The 20,052-nt window shown below is 44.0% G+C and overlaps 1 protein-coding gene across 1 annotated transcript in view; it reads left to right on the top strand.

Moving 5' to 3' along the window:
* The window catches only part of DDX47 (DEAD-box helicase 47), a 403,902-nt gene that overhangs the window by 36,800 nt on the left and 347,050 nt on the right, over positions 1-20,052 (top strand). Inside the window, exon 3 of the mRNA XM_068242689.1 lies at positions 18,476-18,664. Within this exon, the coding sequence (XP_068098790.1) occupies positions 18,476-18,664 (189 nt within the window). The remainder of the gene's footprint in view (positions 1-18,475; positions 18,665-20,052) is intronic.

The following is a 20,052-nucleotide window of genomic DNA, read 5'->3' as shown; positions in this document are numbered from 1 at the left end:
GATCCTCCGCCGGCTACTGTCACCGCTCGCCCGCCGCAACATCCTGCTGGCTATACAGAAGCGCCGGCGGGATGTTAACCCCGCGATCGCCGCATACAAAGTGTATAATACACTTTGTAATGTTTACAAAGTGTATTATACAGGCTGCCTCCTGCCCTGGTGGTCCCAGTGTCCGAGGGACCACCAGGGCAGGCTGCAGCCACCCTTGTCTGCACCCAAGCACACTGATTTCTCCCCCCCCTGCCCCAGATCGCCCACAGCTCCCATCAGACCCCCCCCCCCTGCCCACCCCCCAGACCCCTGTTTGCACCCAATCACCCCCCTAATCACCCATCAATCACTCCCTGTCACTATCTGTCAACGCTATTTTTTTTTTATCCCCCGCCTGCTCCCTGCCCCCTCCTGATCACCCCCACCCCTCAGATTTTCCCCAGACCACCCCCCCCCCCCTGTTTACTGTATGCATCTATCCCCCTGATCACCTGTCAATCACCCATCAATCACCCCCTGTCACTGCCACCCATCAATCAGCCCCTAACCTGCCCCTTGCGGGCAATCTGATCACCCCCCCACACCAATAGATCGCCCGCAGATCCGACATCAGATCACCTCCCAAATCCATTGTTTACATCTATTCTCTCCTCTAAACACCCACTAATTACCCATCAATCACCCATCAATCACCCCCTATCACCACCTGTCACTGTTACCTATCAGATCAGACCCTAATCTGCCCCTTGCGGGCACCCAATCACCCGCCCACACGCTCAGATTGCCCTCAGCCCCCCCCCCCCCTTATCAATTCGCCAGTGCATTAATTACATCTGTTCTTCCCTGTAATAACCCACTGATCACCTGTCAATCACCTGCCAATCACCTATCACCCATCAATCACCCCCTGTCACTGCCACCCAACAATCAGCCCCTAACCTGCCCCTTGCGGGCAATCTGATCACCCACCCACACCAATAGATCGCCCGCAGATCCGACATCAGATCACCACCCAAGCGCAGTGTTTCCATCTATTCTCTACCCTAAACGCCCACTAATTACCCATCAATCACCCCTGTCACTGCTACCTATCAGATTAGACCCCTATCTGCCCCTAGGGCACTCAATCACCCGCCCACACCCTCAGAATGCCCTCAGACCCCAGCCCTGATCACCTCGCCAGTGCATTGCTTGCATCTATTCCCCCCTCTAATCACACCTTGAGAAACCCATCAATCACCTCCTGTCACCCCCTAGCACACCTACCCATCAGATCAGGCCCCAATTTGCCCCGTGTGGGCTCCTGATCACTCGGCCAAACCCTCAGATCCCCCTCAGACCCCCTTCCGATCACCTCCCCAGTGCATTGATTGCATCTATTTTCCCCTCTAACCACCCCCTGAGACACCCATCAATCACCTCCTGTCACCCTCCTAGCACTCCTATCCATCAGATCAGGCCCAATACAACCTGTCATCTAAAAGGCCACCCTGCTTATGACCGGTTCCACAAAATTCGGCCCCTCATAGACCACCTGTCATCATAATTTGCAGATGCTTATACCCCTGAACAGTCATTTTGAGACATTTGGTTTCCAGACTACTTACGGTTTTGGGCCTGTAAAATGCCAGGGCGGTAAAGGAACCCCACAAGTGACCCCATTTTAGAAAAAAAGACACCCCAAGGTATTCTGTTAGGTGTATGACGAGTTCATAGAAGATATTTTTTGTCAAAAGTTAGCGGAAATTAATTTTTATTGTTTTTTTTTTCACAAAGTGTCATTTTTCACTAACTTGTGACAAAAAATAAAATCTTCTATGAACTCGCCATACACCTAACGGAATACCTTGGGGTGTCTTCTTTCTAAAATGGGGTCACTTGTGGGGTTCCTATACTGCCCTGGCATTTTAGGGGCCCTAAACCGCGAGGAGTAGTCTAGAAAACAAATGCTTCAAAATGACCTGTGAATAGGACGTTGGGCCCCTTAGCGCACCTAGGCTGCAAAAAAGTGTCACACATGTGGTACCGCCGTACTCAGGAAAAGTAGTATAATGTGTTTTGGGGTGTATTTTTACACACACCCATGCTGGGTGGGAGAAATTTCTATGTAAATGGACAATTGTGTGTAAAAAAATCAAATAATTGTCATTTACAGAGATATTTCTCCCACTTAGTATGGGTATGTGTAAAAATACACCCCAAAACGCATTATACTACTTCTCCTGAGTACGGCGGTACCACATGTGTGGCACTTTTTTACACCCTAAGTACGCTAAGGGGCCCAAAGTCCAATGAGTACCTTTAGGATTTCACAGGTCATTTTGCGACATTTGGTTTCAAGACTACTCCTCACGGTTTAGGGCCTCTAAAATGCCAGGGCAGTATAGGAACCCCACAAATGACCCCATTCTAGAAAGAAGACACCCAAAGGTATTCCGTACGGAGTATGGTGAGTTCATAGAAGATTTTATTTTTTGTCACAAGTTAGCGGAAAATGACACTTTGTGAAAAAAAACTATTAAAATCAATTTCCGCTAACTTGTGACAAAAAAATAAAATCTTCTATGAACTCACCATACTCCGTACGGAATACCTTTGGGTGTCTTCTTTCTAGAATGGGGTCATTAGTGGGGTTCCTATACTGCCCTGGCATTTTAGGGGCCCTAAACCGTGAGGAGTAGTCTTGAAACAAAAATGACCTGTGAAATCCTAAAGGTACTCATTGGACTTTGGGCCCCTTAGTGCAGTTAGGGTGCAAAAAAGTGCCACACATGTGGTATCGCCGTACTCGGGAGAAGTAGTACAATGTGTTTTGGGGTGTATTTTTACACATACCCATGCTGGGTGGGAGAAATACCTCTGTAAATGACAATCTTTTGATTTTTTTTTTTACACACAATTGTCCATTTACAGAGGTATTTCTCCCACCCAGCATGGGTATGTGTAAAAATACACCCCAAAACACATTGTACTACTTCTCCCGAGTACGGCGATACCACGTGTGGCACTTTATTGCACCCTAACTGCGCTAAAGGGCCCAAAGTCCAATGAGTACCTTTAGGATTTCACAGGTCATTTTGAGAAATTTCGTTTCAAGACTACTCCTCACGGTTTAGGGCCCCTAAAATGCCAGGGCAGTATAGGAACCCCACAAATGACCCCATTTTAGAAAGAAGACACCCCAAGGTATTCCGTTAGGAGTATGGTGAGTTCATAGAAGATTTTTATTTTTTGTCAAAAGTTAGCGGAAATTGATTTTAATTGTTTTTTCACAAAGTGTCATTTTCCGCTAACTTTTGACAAAAAATAAAATCTTCTATGAACTCACCATACTCCTAACGGAATACCTTGGGGTGTCTTCTTTCTAAAATGGGGTCATTTGTAGGGTTCTTATACTGCCCTGGCATTTTAGGGGCTCTAAACCGTGAGGAGTAGTCTTGAAACGAAATTTCTCAAAATGACCTGTGAAATCCTAAAGGTACTCATTGGACTTTGGGCCCTTTAGCGCAGTTAGGGTGCAAAAAAGTGCCACACATGTGGTATCGCCATACTCGGGAGAAGTAGTATAATGTGTTTTGTGGTGTATTTTTACACATACCCATGCTGAGTGGGAGAAATATCTCTGTAAATGGACAATTGTGTGTAAAAAAAATTAACAAATTGTCATTTTACAGAGATATTTCTCCCACCCAGCATGGGTATGTGTAAAAATACACCCCAAAGCACATTCTACTACTTCTCCTGAGTACGGCAATACCACATGTGTGGCACTTTTTTGCAGCCTAACTGCGCTAAGGGGTCCAAAGTCCAATGAGCACCTTTAGGCTTTACAGGGGTGCTTACAATTTAGCACCCCCCAAAATGTCAGGACAGTAAACACACCCCACAAATGACCCCATTTTGGAAAGTAGACCCTTCAAGGTATTCAGAGAGGGGCATGGTGAGTCCGTGGCAGATTTCATTTTTTTTTTGTCGCAAGTTAGAAGAAATGGAAACTTTTTTTTTTTTTTTTTTCTCACAAAGTGTCATTTTCCGCTTACTTGTGACAAAAAAATAATATCTTCTATGAACTCACTATGCCTCTCAGTGAATACTTTGGGATGTCTTCTTTCCAAAATGGGGTCATTTGGGGGGTATTTATACTATCCTGGAATTCTAGCCCCTCATGAAACATGACAGGGGGTCAGAAAAGTCAGAGATGCTTGAAAATCGGAAAATTCACTTTTTGCACCATAGTTTGTAAACGCTATAACTTTTACCCAAACCAATAAATATACACTGAATGGGTTTTTTTTTAAATCAAAAACCTGTTTGTCCACATTTTTCGCGATGCATGTATACATAAATTTTACTTTATTTGAAAAATGTCAGCACAGAAAGTTAAAAAAATCATTTTTTTTGCCAAAATTCATGTCTTTTTTGATGAATATAATAAAAAGTAAAAATCGCAGGAGCAATCAAATAGCACCAAAAGAAAGCTTTATTAGTGACAAGAAAAGGAGCCAAAATTCATTTAGGTGGTAGGTTGTATGAGCGAGCAATAAACCGTGAAAGCTGCAGTGGTCTGAATGGAAAAAAAGTGGCCGGTCGTTAAGGGGTAGAAAGCCCTAGGTCCTCAAGTGGTTAACACACAGCAATACTAGGTCAGTGCGACACTCGCAGTGCACACGTTGCATTTGTGTGTAACGTGTAGCGTTATTAGAAAGAAAGTGCTGCATGCTGCACGTTATACACGTTATTAGCTGCATTGGACTGTTTGCGCATGCTCAGCAATGACTTGGAAGCATACTTTTCATTGCCTGTGTGCTCTACTGGTTGCGACGATAACTGGGCATTAAGTTGCGTTGCGACTTTTTTGGGGCGTTGCGTTGTAATTTGCGTTACAACCTTAACCTCCTTAGCGGTAACCCCGAGTGTGACACGGGGTAAGCCGCCGGAGGGTGCCGCTCAGGCCCTGCTGGGCCGATTTACATAATTATTATTTTTGCTGGACGCATTTAGCACTTTGCTAGCTGCGCCAGCACACCGATCGCCGCCGACCCGCACCCGATCGCCGCTATCTGTTGCGGCGCGCCCCCCCAGACCCCGTGCGCTGCCTGGCCAATCAGTGCCAGGCAGCGCCGAGGGGTGGATCGGGACTCCCAATGACGTCCTGACGTCGGTGACGTCATCCCGCCCCGTCGCCATGGCGACGGGGGAAGCCCTCCAGGAAATCCTATTCTTTGAACGGGATTTCCTGATCTGAGATCGCCGAAGGCGATCGAAGCGGGGGGGAAGCCGCTGAGCAGCGGCTATGATTTAAAAAAAAAAAAAGAAAAAAAAAAACTGCTGCGCTGCCTCCTGGCGGAATTTTTCATACCGCCAGGAGGGTTAATGTCGCATCAAAACGCAACGTCCTACTGTGATGGAGGCCTGGAGGCAGAAATGCTTTAAAGAGAAACTTCGACCAAGAATTGAACTTTATCCCAATCAGTAGTTGATGCCCCCTTTTTACATGAGAAATCTTCCTTTTTCACAAACAGACCATCAGGGGGCACTGTATGGCTATTGTGGTGAAACCCCTCCCACAAAGAAATTCGGAGTACGTACTCTTGGCAGTTTCCTGTCTATGAACCTTGCTGCATTGTGGGAAATAAATGTTTATAGCGGTTTCCAACTGGCAAGCAAAAAAAAAAAAAAAAGCATGCAGCAGCTACATCACCTGCCCACAGTAAAAATGTCACCATGTTTAAATGTCAGAATATAAATCAGGGAGAAGAAAGATTTTACAATGGGCAAACACTGGCGAAATCATTTATACATAATTATTGTAAAAATGAAGCACTTTTTTTTTTTATTAAATTATTTTCACTGGAGTATCTGTCAGAGTCCAGGGGCTTCTGCACAGTCAGAATGTGTCACATTCCTCACTTTGATACAATTAAGTAAACACAACATAACTTTTTCTCCACCTCGGATGCGTCCAGGTTTCTCTGCACTGAACTTTCAGGTCATGTGTGTAGCCCTTTGAATGCTGTTCTAATAAAACAAAACACAAAAAAAAACCCTGATTTATTTGTGCAAGTTTTCGTCTGGCTGCGGCTAACACTTGGGTTGGCCGCACCCTGGATTTATGGATGCATCAGGTTGAGCGTCATATCAAAATTGGTTCCAGTGAAGAGACGATTTTTTGTTTACTGTTATGTTTTAAGCATTTCATTATTGATACAGCACATCTGAATCTATAAGATTGACAGCAAGAGCAGCAGTTTTATCTGTTTCAGAAGAAACCTTTATATATAAAGACCTGGGATGGGAGTAGCATGTCTAAAAATAAGTTGTCAGTAAAGTATCAGCTTATCCTGAATCTCAAACCTTTGAACCAATTTATAAAATACTAGAAGTTCAGGATGGAATCTCTTTTCTCTCAGAACACTTCTGGCAGCGAATCGTTTCATGAGGACGCCTATTGGCATGTGACGGTCGAGATGAAATCCCAGAGATTTCTCAGTTTTCTGAGGCCGGATGGATAATTCTGGAAAAGTCACAGCTAGAATCCACTCTAAGCATACAATTCTTAGGTTTTCTGATAAGCTCTTTGGAGCAAAAAGTATTTCTACCAGAGCAAAAGATATTGAAAGTAATGCAGCAGGTAGAAAATTTCAGGACATTACAAATGATATCAATCAGGGATGCAATGAGACTTTTGGGTCTGTTGATGTCCATTGCTCCAGCAGTCCAGTGTATCTTAAAACATACCTGCAGTGTTGGATTCTAAACAGGTGGGACAGGTCAGTTTATTCCCTGGACCAAATGATATCGATTCCGAACAGTGTGACTGAGGACCTAATATGATGGACAATTCCCCAGTCCGTTTCACAGGGAAAGCTTTTGGCAATTCCCTACGGAGGTGATACTAACGAATGCAATCCTATCAGGCTGGGGGTCTCACAGTCAAGGGTTCGAAGTACAGGGTCTTGGCCGCAACATTTGAAAAATCACTCTTCAAATTTCAGGGAGGTAATGGCGGTGAAGTTAGCCCTGGTGGGTCATGAAAGCATGTACAGTTGAGGACTGACAACTCCACTGTTGTAGCATACGTAAGTCGGCCAGGGGGAATGAGGTCACAGAAACTTTTTAGTCTGTCACTAGAGACCCGGAATATTGTGGAGTAAAAGTCTGTTTGGGGAAACCCAGCCACAGATTTATTTGCAACAGAGAGAACAGCAAATGTCAACATTTTTTGCTTCCTAAACATCGGGGACAATCCGTCAGCAGTGGGCGTTCGGTCTCAGATTTGGGATTTCAAACTAGCATTTCAATTTCCACCCCTGAACCTTCTACTTCTAGTTTTGGAAACTATTTCAGTATCCAGGATGACAGTCAAGACAGTACCAGGCATAGACAAGTGGAAGTTGATAGCCTAGTTACTGAGGAATTGATACTTAAGAGTTATGGGTGTTTAGGAACAGTTCAGAGTTTATTCTGAAAATTTTGAGACATTTTCTATAGAACTCAATAGATAGTTTTACCAAGTTTCTATCCAAATCCATCCAAGGATAAAGAAAAGGAGAAACATTTGCTGAATATTAGTCAAATTCTTATGGAACATTTAGATTCAGAGCTGGTGCTTCTCCTCTGGAGATGTGTAATGCAGCAACGTAGAAGAATTTGGAAACGTTTATGCGGCATTACAAACTAGATCTACATTTGACCAGGATTTCAGAATGAAGTCTTACAAGCGGTCAGCCCACCCAAAGTTGGTGATGGTTTTTATTTCTTGTTCATCATCTCGATGTATACCTGTCCTGGAGGGTTACTGGAAAAACGAAACATTAGCTTACCTGGTAATTCTATTTTACGTAACCCTCCAGGACAGGTGGGTAACCTACCCTTTTTGGGGTATAATAGTATTTATATAAACAGTATTATGAATGTACTATATTGTAATTTTGTTTCATGACTATGTAAGTGTTTAAATCATATGTAATACTTTGTGATTTTTTTTTTTTTTTTTTTTTCACTATCATAGTTGGTTAGGTGGTCAGGTAGTCTAGACCTGTTTTCTGTATTTTTCTTTGTTACATACTGCTGATCACCTGACAACTATTTTAATTTATAGAGGCTGTGGGATGTTTCCTGGGAGGGGCCAGATTTCAATGTATACCTGTCCTGGAGGGATACCTAAAGTAGAATTACCAGGTAAGCTAATGTTTAGTTTCACCGGACTCAGGAAATGTATCTCCCGTCCTTCTGCAATAATCCAGCTAATGAAAAGGAAAAATTATTGCATTGTTTGGATGTTGGGAGATGTATTCTACGCTAACTAGAGGAAAGCAGATCTTGGAGAACATCAGACGCAATGCATCTAAACCTACTTTAACAAGATGGATTAAACAGGTGATCTCGACAGCTTATCTAGCCAAAGGACAGTCACTATCATTTTCAGTGAAAGCTCACTCAACAAGCAGTATTTCAGCATCATGGGCAGGGAAGGCGGGAGCCTCTATTGAGCAGATTTGCAGAGCAGCAACTTGGTCCACTCCATAACACTTTTGTTAAGCATTATAGACTGGACATATTGGCCAGTTCTGATCTATCCTTCGGAAGAAAAGTCCTACAAGCTGTGATCCTACCCTAGAGGTTTATCTTGTTTATCCTCTCATGAGGGCTGCTGTCCTGACATGACATTCTGGGAAAGCTATGTTTACTAACGGTAAGGCCTTCTCCAGAAGTCGGGAAGGACAGCACCCCTACTACCCGCCCTAATGTTTTGGAGTATATGGGTTATTATATGTTTAATGTATAGCATTTTTTTTCCAGGTCTTCTTTTTTTATAACTGAGGTAACTTTGCAGAGGAGCAGGTTATATACTGTCTGCCTAATCTTCAGATTCCTGTCCACGGTGAGGGAAGAGAGACCAGTCTCATGAGGGGTGCTGTCCTTCCTGACTTCTGGAAAAGGCCTTACCATAAGTAAACCTGGCTTTTTTTCCAGGACGTCTCAGGACAGCAACCCTGAGACTTGTCTCCCTCCATTTCCAACTGGACAGGAAGGTAGTTAAAATAATTAGCATAATAGATTAGGCAGGCGTAGTGTATATATAGCAGCATTCCCTTACCCTCCTCAGTTGTTTTCCTGTCCAGCAGGATGCTGGTTGTGAGAAATGTGACCAGAACAGGAAATAGGTTGTGCCAGAGGCTTGGCTTGCATTCCAGCTGACATTTTGCTGCATTTGGGAGCTAGTCTGCTCTATGGGCGGCCTTCTATTAAGGTACAAACCTTGATGGGTTTGTTTGGCTGAATGGGCGGTTTCCTTTATGCATTATTTTAAGGAGGTGACATGATCAGCTCATTGCTAGGCTGACCATGGATGCAACCGCAGGCTCTTGCTCCCAGGGCTCTGAGGAGTCAAGCTCCACTCCCTCTCTGGCATGTGTCATTTATTGGGATTATGGCTGTATACCTGCTACTGTTGGAGGGCTATCAAGCTTTTAGCTATTTTTTTCTGTTTGTTTTGCAGCCTTAAACTGTTTAAACGGATTCCAAGCATGGCAAGGATAAACCTGCTAATAATCCTGATAAACCTGCAGCCTCTTCTGAAGGAAAAGCTGTGCCTAAAACCAGAAAGTGTGCAATGTGCAGTAGTCTTATGTCTGACTCTGCAAAACACCTTTGTCGTGTATGCACTGAAAAAGTAGTGAAAGATGAATCACCTACTCTACTGAAAGATTTAATGGGATGGATGAGATCAGAAATGTCTTCCACCATACAGGAGATTAAGCAATCAGCCATTTCACCTAATACTTCAACTGCTACCGCTGCTTTAACTCCCTCTACCTCTGATGCACCTATTGCTGGTCCCTGTCAGCCTGACAGACCACCTAAAAGGAGGATTGATGTGGAATCAGAAAAATCTGAAATGTCTGAGAGTGAGGTGGATAGATCTTCTTTAGAAGAATTAGCTCAATCTGAAGTAGAAGCATCTGAGGAAAAAGGGGTTAAACCACAAAAGTTTGCTTTCTCTACAGACTTTATGAAAGAGTTAATTGAAGCTATGCATAGTGCTATGGGCATTACTAAGGAACAAAAGCCTTTAACACCTCTTGACCAAATGTATAAAAGTCTTTCTGATTCTCAAACATCATTTATTCCCGTTCATTCAAGTTTAAAAGGTATTATTAAAAAAAGAATGGGATAATCTGGAAAGAAGGGCTATCTGGCCTAAGTCTTTATCAAAGAGGCATCCTTACAGTCCAGAGGATTAAAAATCCTGGGGGCATTCTCCTAAACTAGACTCAGTCCTATCCAAGTTCTCAAGAAGGTCTGAACTTCAGTTTAAATATTTCGGCAATCTAAAAGACCCCATAGATAAAAAGATGGAGAATATTTTAAGACTGGGATGGGAAGCAATCCCTTTAAATTTTAAACCCTCTATAGCTTCCACAGCAGTCTCCAGGTTTGGTTAAATGATTTACAAACACAGATTGCATCAGGGGTCCCGAGGGAAGATTATTTTCCAAAAATTTTACATGCTACAAACTACTTGACAGATACAGCAGATTCAGTCCGTCTTACCGCCAGAGCTTCTGCTATAGTGAATGCGGCCAGGCGTGGCATCTGGGTGAAAACCTGGCAAGGAAATACCTCATCTAAATCAACTGTGTGGGGTACCCTGTGAGGGTAATCCTCCTTCTTTTCGGTTCAAAATTGGATGAAATCCTAGAAAGATCCTCAGATAGGAAGAATTGTCACATTGAAAAACCGAATTTTCGTACAAACCATTCCTTTCGTGATCCAGGTAAAGCAGAAACCAAGAATAAAACAGTCCCCATTGAGAAGATGGCCCGCGAATAGATCACAGCGTTCCAAACCCGGTCTTCCCTATAAACACCCCCCCCAATCAACAATCTAAACAATGATGCCAGGATTTCTGTGGGGGGCAAGGTGTCTCATTTCGTCGAGCTATGGCAGGAAATGTTTCAAAACAAGTGGCTACTAGACATCATTCTTCAGGGCTACAAGTTAGTTTGCTTTTCCTCCTCCAAGCCAACCTGATGTAGTAGCTGGATGTGTACATACAGTAGGTGACTATGTACAAGTAAATCTGAATATGCACACATATAATGGTAGTTTATGTATGGTAGTAGTACATACCGGTAAAAAGGTGTGTGAGAGGGAGGGGGGAGAGAGGGTAAAATGGCTAAAGTACAGTGCTCAGAAGAAGGCACGTCCCATCAACTCCCAAGATTGTCAGGACATGGTTGACTATTTAACACCTCATCTTCCGCAGCCACTAGCGCTACTCCAAGTACCACATCTGCTACATTTGACAGTTCGCAGGAGTTAATTGGTGGGGAAATTACTGAAGCACAGCCATTATTGTTACAACCAGATGAAGGTGCTTAACAAGTTACACCACCTCATATGTCTGAGTTAGGCGACACTATGGACGTAACGTGTGCAAAGGGGGATGATGAAGTACCTGCTGTTGGTGTACAAAGGGGGTTGATGAAGTACCTGCTGTTGGTGCAGTTTTGGAGGTGTCTGAGGCAAACGAAGCTGGGCAGGATGATTATGATGATGATACGGATCCCACGTATGTTCCAAATAAAGGAGATGAACAGGGGGACAGTTCAGAGGGGGAGGTTCCTGAAAGAAGCAGGGGAAGCTCGTTGTCAAACAGCTGGTGGCAGTGTCCGGCGCCATGTATCGCCACCAATGTGTCTGTGAAGGAAATTTTTGAGCAGAAGAAGCCAATTTCTGCCAGTCACCCCCTTGCCCGGTGTCTTAGAGCTGGCTTGGCGGAACTGTTAGCTCGTCAGCTGTTACCATACCAGCTGGTGGACTCTGAGGTCTTCCGTAAATGTGTGGCCATTGGAACACCGCAGTGGAAGATGCCAGGCCGCAATTAGTGGTGTCATCTCTGGCACACAGCGTTGGGTCAAGGTGACCACAGATGCCTGGTCTGCCAAGCACGGTCAGGGCAGGTACATAACTTACACAGCCCATTGGGTCAACCTGGTGACCGATGGCAAGCAGGGAGTACGTGGCTGTGCAGCGGACCAACTTGTGACACCTCCACGGCTTGCAGGCAGGCCTCCTGCCACCTCCTCTCCTCCTGCTACATCCTCTCTGCTGTGGTCCTCCTCCTCCTTGGCTGAGTGGCAGTTCAACTCTACTGGTGCTGCGATCTCCTCTCCAGCTACACAGCCCCAGCTTCCCAGGGCCTATGCTGCATGCCAGGTGCGACGGTGTCACGCCATCTTACACATGTCTAGCCTCAAAGCGGATAATCACACTGGAGCAGCTCTCCTGGCTGCTCTGAACCAACAGGTGGATCAGTGGCTGACCCCGCACTAGCTGGAGATCGGCAATGTGGTGTGTGACAACGGCTGCAATCTCATTTCCGCTTTGACTTTGGGAAAGCTGACACATGTACCCTGCATGGCACATGTGCTGAATCTAGTCATTCAAAGATTTGTGTCAAAGTACCCAGGCTTAGAGGACGTCATGAAGCAGGCCGGGAAGTTGTGTGGGCATTTCAGGGGGTCTTACACGGCCATGGCACGCTTTGCGGACATTCAGCAGAGAAACAAGTTGCCGGTGAGACGCCTGATTTGCGATAGCCCAACTCGCTGGAATTCAACCCTCCTTATGTTCTCCCGCCTGCTAGAACAGGAGAAAGCCGTCACCCAGTACCTCTACAACTACAAAAGGACACAATGGCCTCAATTCACTAAGCTTTATCAAACACTTTACAGTTTACCTCATGGGTTAAATCCAATTTTGAATTCACTAAGGTGTTATATATTTATCGAATGTTTTATCTATAAAATGTTCTACAAATTTTAACACCTTCGTGAATTCAAAATTAGATTTTACTCATGAGGTAAATTTTATCAAACGTTTGATAAAGTTTTTGATAAAGCTTAGTGAATTGAGGCCAATCTGGGGAGATGGGGATGTTCTGGCCTAACAACTGGACACTTATGCAACACCTGCAGTAGCCCAGAGGGGGAGGAGGAGGAAGAGTTGTGTGGGGAAGAGGAGTCAGACTCGGATGATGAGGAAGGTGTTTCTTTGGATGCGGCGGCGGCGGCAGAAGAACAACCGCAGCAGGCGTCATGGGGCTTGTGCTGCTCAACGTTCCCGTGGTATTGTTCGTGGCTGGGGGGAGGAGGAGGACTTTCCTGATGTCACTGAGGAAGAGCAAGAGGAGAGGGATAGTACGTCTGGATCCAGCTTTGTGCAGTTGGCATCTTTCATTAAGGGGAATGAACTGTACTGGGTGGCCGCTACTAGACCCTCGGTATAGGCACAAAGTGGAGGACCTGTTACCAACTCACCAGAAGGCAGAAAGGATGCAGCACATGCAGAACAAGCTGGCAACTATGCTTTACAATGCATTTAAGGGTGATGTCACAGCACAACGCAATAAAGGTACCACTGCCAGTAATCCTTCTCCCATGTCCACGCAGGCAAGGACAGGATGCTCCAGCGATCTCATGGTGATGTTGGACAGGCCACATTGCATACATTTTTACGCATTCCCGCTGGTGCAGGAACATTAACACACATACATTTTTATGCGTTAATGGTTCAGCGCATACATTTGAGGTAATTTTGTTTGATAACCCTACCCAAATTGAGGCCTACAGTGTTCTCCCCAGGCTCTTTTAGCCGGGTGCTCCACCCGGCTAGTTTTGGTGAGCAACCGGCTGTCATTGGCTCACCTCCTCCTATTCTGTAAGCAGAGTTGCACACAGAAGAACCTGCCCTGCGTTCGCTTATCTTGCCCCACCTGGCTATTTATTCATGCCACCCGGCTACTTTTTCATGCCACCTGGCTGGAAAAAAATTCTGGGGAGAACACTGGCCTATGTCTTTCTAGATCAACTTAGCTGCATTGTCATGTATGCTTATAACAGAAAAGAAGGGGGTAAAGAGGTGCCCAATGAAGTATAAAAAGTTTAAAAACGCACTTAAAACTAAAGCTTGAGGTGGCTTACCTCATAGAAGACAACTCACTTAAAGTAGAAAATATTTATTAACAAGCACAGGCAACGCGTTTTGTGGGATCTCACCCGCTTCCTCGGGCCAAATAAAGTGCTAATGCAATCTAACAGTCGTGTTCGTTGCGCCCCGAACACGGCTGTTAGATTGCATTAGCACTTTATTTGGCCTGAGGAAGTGGGTGAGATCCCACAAAACGCGTTGCCTGTGCTTGTTAATAAATATTTTCTACTTTATTTTCTACCACCATAACACTATATATTTAAAACATCCCATGGGGAGTGATATACAAAGCTGTGTCTTAGATTCTTAACTTTTACAGAACAGTGCAATTGTACCGGTAACTTTGCAATGTAGTATACATTTATATAAAGAAAAGGTTGCTTAACCAAATGCAATGAAAAGGGGTCAAATGTTTGCTATAATTAATTTATATAATTAATTTATGTAATTAACATCTCAAATTTAAATGTAAAAATAGAATGTATTTTCAAACCCACGGCAACATGCGTAAATTTGTACATGTCACACGTGTGACTTTCTGCTGAGACTGCATGCCTCCCTTTTTTTTTTTTTTTTTTTTTTTTTTTTTTCCCCTCCTTCCTCACTTTCAGTGGCTGCCACTTTCCTGATTGGTCTATATTTGAAATGGAGAACACCTATTGGTATATTTTGTATGTAGACAAAATATCGTGAGAGTGCTACAATAAATGTCTTTTTAAAACCTCTATGTGAATGCTATAATGTCCAATAGTAACCCATTTAAAAAGTCTGCACAGGTGCGCTCTATGTTAGCTGTGGCAGGCCTCTCTGTAAATGTTGCTTTTGATAGACAGTGCTCAACAGTGTTCGTCTATCCTCCACCATGCACCCCGTGAGGGAATAGACTCGCCCCGTTCCTGTGACCACTGCTAGAGTGGTCATATATATCTCTCAATGTGTAGCCGCTATCAGGCTCTATGGGTTGTCAGCTTCCTCTCACTTCAGCGTGCAGGGAAATGGGCAGATCCAGCTCTCAATACCACCTCATAAAAAAGAGGCTCGCATAACATAATTCCATTAAAATTAAATATATTTGATTACTAAAATGCACTCTAATAAGCTGAGTGTTTAACAGGCTCTCCCCCGTGCCTCCCGGGTAGACGTGTAGGTTTTCCCCTGTTCTCGCCGCCTCGCTCCTCTCCTGCATCAGTCTTCCTGTACATCTGTTAGGCCCCGTTCACATCACAAACGCGGATGGCCATGCGTGCGGAACGCAACACATGTGAACGCACGCAATCCGCATTTGTGTGCGTTGCGTGGCTGATCCCATCACTGAAAAGTGAATGGGACAGCCACGCGTTTAAAAAAAAAATGCGTGCAGCATGCATTCCCGGACCGCACAGGTCCGGAACGCATGCAGTGTGAACATCGGACAGTGCACTCTATGCACTGTCTGATGTTGTGCGTGTTGGCCTCCTGCACGCGTTTCCAAAACGCGGCTGGAAACGCGTAGAGTGTGAACGGGGCCTAAGGCGCCACAAGATGCGTTTAGTCATTGCGCATGACTCATCAGTGGCGTGGTTAGCGTACAGACGTCAGGACTTAAGTTGCGAGGCGGCGAAAACGGGGCAACACCAACACACCTACCCAGGAGGAACGGGGAAGAGCCCGTTATCACTTTAAACTTATCTACCTGTCACCGCCATGTGAATGCACTTTAGCATTAAAATAGATTTTAATTTAATGGAATTATGCTATGCGAGCCTCTTCTTTTTATGAACGAGATAAACAGAGGAACACCAAGAGCCACAATAGTGTAGTATGTATTGACAAAGGGGGTAATGACAAAGAGTAATAGTTATACTCACAAACATGGGTCACCAATAGGCAACCACTGTAAAGGCAGGCGGGGAGATTATCCTGACCCCACTCAGGAATAAGAAGTCGCTCTCTGTAGATAATAGAAAGGGTCGCAACCCTCCACCAAGGGTGGATACAATATTCTATAAGAGAGAACAGAGGCGCCAAAAGGTTAAAATGGGTTTTAAAGGAGCTTAAAAGCCAAAAACTTGGTAATTAGAGGAGGCAGTGGTGGACTTACCCCCTCCAAGCAGACACAACACGACTGTACATTCAGTCTATTTATTAACGAACTCCAGATAAAACTTTGTTTTATCTAGAGTTCGTTAATAAATAGACTGAATGTACAGTCGTGTTGTGTCTGCTTGGAGGGGGTAAGTCCACCACTGCCTCCTCTAATTACCAAGTTTTGGCTTTTAAGCTCCTTTAAAACCCCTTTTATCCTTTTTGGCGCCTCTGTTCTCTCTTATATAATCTTCTTTTTATGAGGTGGTATTGAGAGCTGGATCTGCCTATTTACCTGCAAGCCAAAGTGAGAGGAAGCTGACAACCCATAAAGCCTGATGGTGGCTACACATTGAGCACTATATGACCAATCTAGCAGTGGTCACAGGAACTGGGAGAGTCTATTGCCACACGGGGTGCATGGTGGTGGATAGAAGAACACTGCTGAGCGCTGTCTATCAAAAGTAATCTTTTGTATGTATGCAGTCTCTACCTTCCCCTGCCATGATTGGTCCCCACAGCTCTTTTGGCATGGCTTTTAGTATATATTGTGTGCTAAAATGCAATTTCTGTTGGATTTACTGTTTGGCAACTTGATAAAGGCCTGAAGGGCATATTGTGATAAAGTTCATTATTTTCTGTAATGTACTGATAAACATTAGACTTTCATATATTTTAGATTCATTACACACAACTGAAGTAGTTCAAGCCTTTTATTGTTTTAATATTATTTTTGGCATACAGCTCATGAAAACCCAAAATTCCTATCTCAAAAAATTAGCATATCATGAAAAAGTTATCTAAACGAGCTATTAACCTAATCACCTGAATCAACTAATTAACTCTAAACACCAGCAAAAGATTCCTGAGGCTTTCAAAAACTCCCAGTCTGGTTCATTACTCAAAACCGCAATCATGGATAAGACTGCCGACCTGACTGCTTTCCAGAAGGCCATCATTGACACCCTCAAGCAAGAGGGTAAGACGCAAAGAAATTTCTGATCGAATAGGCTGTTCCCAGAGTGGCACCTCCAGTGGGAAGTCTGTGGGAAGGAAAAAGTGTGGCAGAAAACGCTGCACAACGAGAAGAGGTGACCGGACCCTGAGGAAGATTGTTGAGAAGGACCGATTCCAGACCTTGGGGGACCTGCGGAAGCAGTGGACTGAGTCTGGAGTAGAAACGTCCAGAGCCACCATGTACAGGCGTGTGCAGGAAATGGGCTACAGGTTCCGCATTTCCCAGGCCAAGACACTTTTAAACCAGAAACGGCGGCAGAAGCGCCTGGCCTGGGCTACAGAGAAGCAGCACTGGACTGTTGCTCAGTGGTCCAAAGTACTTTTTTCGGATGAAAGCAACTTTTGCATGTCAATCGGAAATCAAGGTGCCAGAGTCTGGAGGAAGACTGGGGAGAGGGAAATGCCAAAATGCCTGAAGTCCAGTGTCAAGTACCCACAGTCAGTGTTGGTCTGGGGTGCCATGTCAGCTGCTGGTGTTGGTCCACTGTGTTTTATCAAGGGCAGGGTCAATGCAGCTAGCTATCAGGAGATTTTGGAGCACTTCATGCTTCCATTTGCTGAAAAGCTTTATGGAGATGAATTCATTTTTTCAGCACGACCTGGCACCTGCTCACAGTGCCAAAACCACTGGTAAATGGTTTACTCACCATGGTATTACTGTGCTTAATTGGCCTGCCAACTTTCCTGACCTGAACCCCATAGGAAATCTGTGGGATATTGTGAAGAGAAAGTTGAGAGACGCAAGACCCAACACTCTGGATGAGCTTAAGGCCGCTATCGAAGCATCCTGGGCCTCCATAACGCCTGAGCAGTGCCACAGGCTGATTGCCTCCATGCCACGCCGCATGGAAGCAGTCATTTCTGCAAAAGGATTCCCGACCAAGTATTGAGTGCATAACTGAACATAATTATTTGAAGGTTGACTTTTTTGTTTTAAAAACACTTTTCTTTTATTGGTCGGATGAAATATGCTAATTTTTTGAGATAGGAATTTTGGGTTTTCATGAGCTGTATGCCAAAATCATCAATATTAAAACAATAAGGCTTGAACTACATCAGTTGTGTGTAATGAATCTAAAATATATGAAAGTCTAATGTTTATCAGTACATTACAGAAAATAATGAACTTTATCACAATATGCTAATTTTTTTAGAAGGACTGGCATATTTAGCCATCTACAGAAAACTAAAGCCCATGTAAAGCACTCTTATGGCACTTTGTCTTCCTACGTCTTCCCTTATAACATGACCAAACCCCCAAGGAAGGCCAAGCAGACCCTTCACATTTGGAAACCAAATGTTATAACAGGGGTATTTGATTTACTAAGTGAACACCATGCTGACGGGTGTGGTCCTTTAACTAAATTCAGATTAATATAACATATTTTTTGTTTGTCACTTTTAGGTCGTGACATAATTGGACTGGCCGAGACTGGCTCTGGAAAGACTGGTGCCTTTGCTTTACCTATCCTCCAGACTTTGCTGGAAAATCCACAGAGACTGTACGCCTTGGTTCTCACACCTACTCGTGAATTGGCTTTTCAGATTTCAGAACAGTTTGAAGCACTTGGATCTTCTATTGGTGTTAAATGTGGTATGCTAAATTGTGTATTTATTATGACAAAGCATATCAACACATAGTTATTGTTTGCTTTATTTGTTCTTATCCATTTTGTTTTGATGTGTGCTTGTTTCAGTATCTCAAGTTCCAATTTCTGAAGTAGTATGGCACAGTGATTGTATGCTGCCTATACAGGTACAGTCAGGTCCATAAATATTGGGACATCGACACAATTCTAACATTTATGGCTCTACACAACCACAATGAAATGAAACGAACACGATGGATGTGCTTTAACCTCCCTGACGGTATGATTATTTTCAGATTTTAGGGTCTCTTCTAAACACTTCAGACCCTAAAATCAGGGAACAATCATGCTGCCCTCCATTCACTTGTATTGAGCCTCCGGCGGCTAGCCCAAGCTCAGCTCGGGATTACCGCCAGGGAGGTTAACTGCAGACTGTCAGCTTAATTTGAGGGTGTTTACATCCAACTGATTTGGATGTAAACCCCTTCAAATCAAAGCTGACAGTCTGCAGATAAAGCACATCTGTGTATGAATTACATTTTGCATATGTGCCTCCCACTTGTTAAGAGTGCAAAAGTAATGGGACAGAATAATAATCATAAATCAAACTTTCACTCTTTATACTTGGTTGCAAATCCTTTGCAGTCAATTACAGCCTGAAATCTGGAACGCATAGACCTCACCAGACGCTTGGTTTCATCCCTGGTGATGCTCTGCCAGGACTCTACTGCAACTGTCTTCTGTTCCTGCTTGTTCTTGAGGCATTTTCCTTTCCGTTTTTTATCTTCAGAGCAAGTGAAATGCATGCTCATCTCACTTGCGCATTTATTCAAGCATTAGCATCATGTATCCATAAAAGTTCGTTAAAAGCTAATAACACACCGCATATTTACCGTCTCTGCAAGGCGATCCGGCCACAGCTGTAAAGTCTCTCTTTAAAAAATGTGACAAGCCTGAAGTGACAAGACAGTCCGAATAAGGACTTTCTATGCAAGTGGAGATGGATTTCTCCACATGCTTATTGCAGTGGTTGCCTAAGAGCAAGCCATGTTTATAATTTCTGTAGTACTTGTTGGGTCTAATTTACCCATAATTGAAAATACTAAAATATATTGATGCACCTTGTTTTTCTTGCTCTCCTTTTTTCTTCCTGGTCACTGGAGTTCAACTTTAAATCTGGACATACCGGCCACCCCACACTGAGTGTCTGGCTTGTCTGGTCACCTGCTGTAAGTCTGTATGCCCATATGACTGACACATATAACCCAGCCCTAACACCTGCAAAAACTCCTCCTGCCTAATACAAACTACAATACCCTGCAGGTAAGATGTAGGGTAGACAGCAAATCACCAAACACAGCAAGGTAATATACACAGTATACTGAATAGTCAC

Source organism: Hyperolius riggenbachi, chromosome 6 (assembly GCF_040937935.1).
Source record: "Hyperolius riggenbachi isolate aHypRig1 chromosome 6, aHypRig1.pri, whole genome shotgun sequence".
Taxonomy (NCBI): Eukaryota; Metazoa; Chordata; class Amphibia; order Anura; family Hyperoliidae; genus Hyperolius; species Hyperolius riggenbachi.
This window is presented reverse-complemented; position numbering and strand designations above follow the sequence as displayed.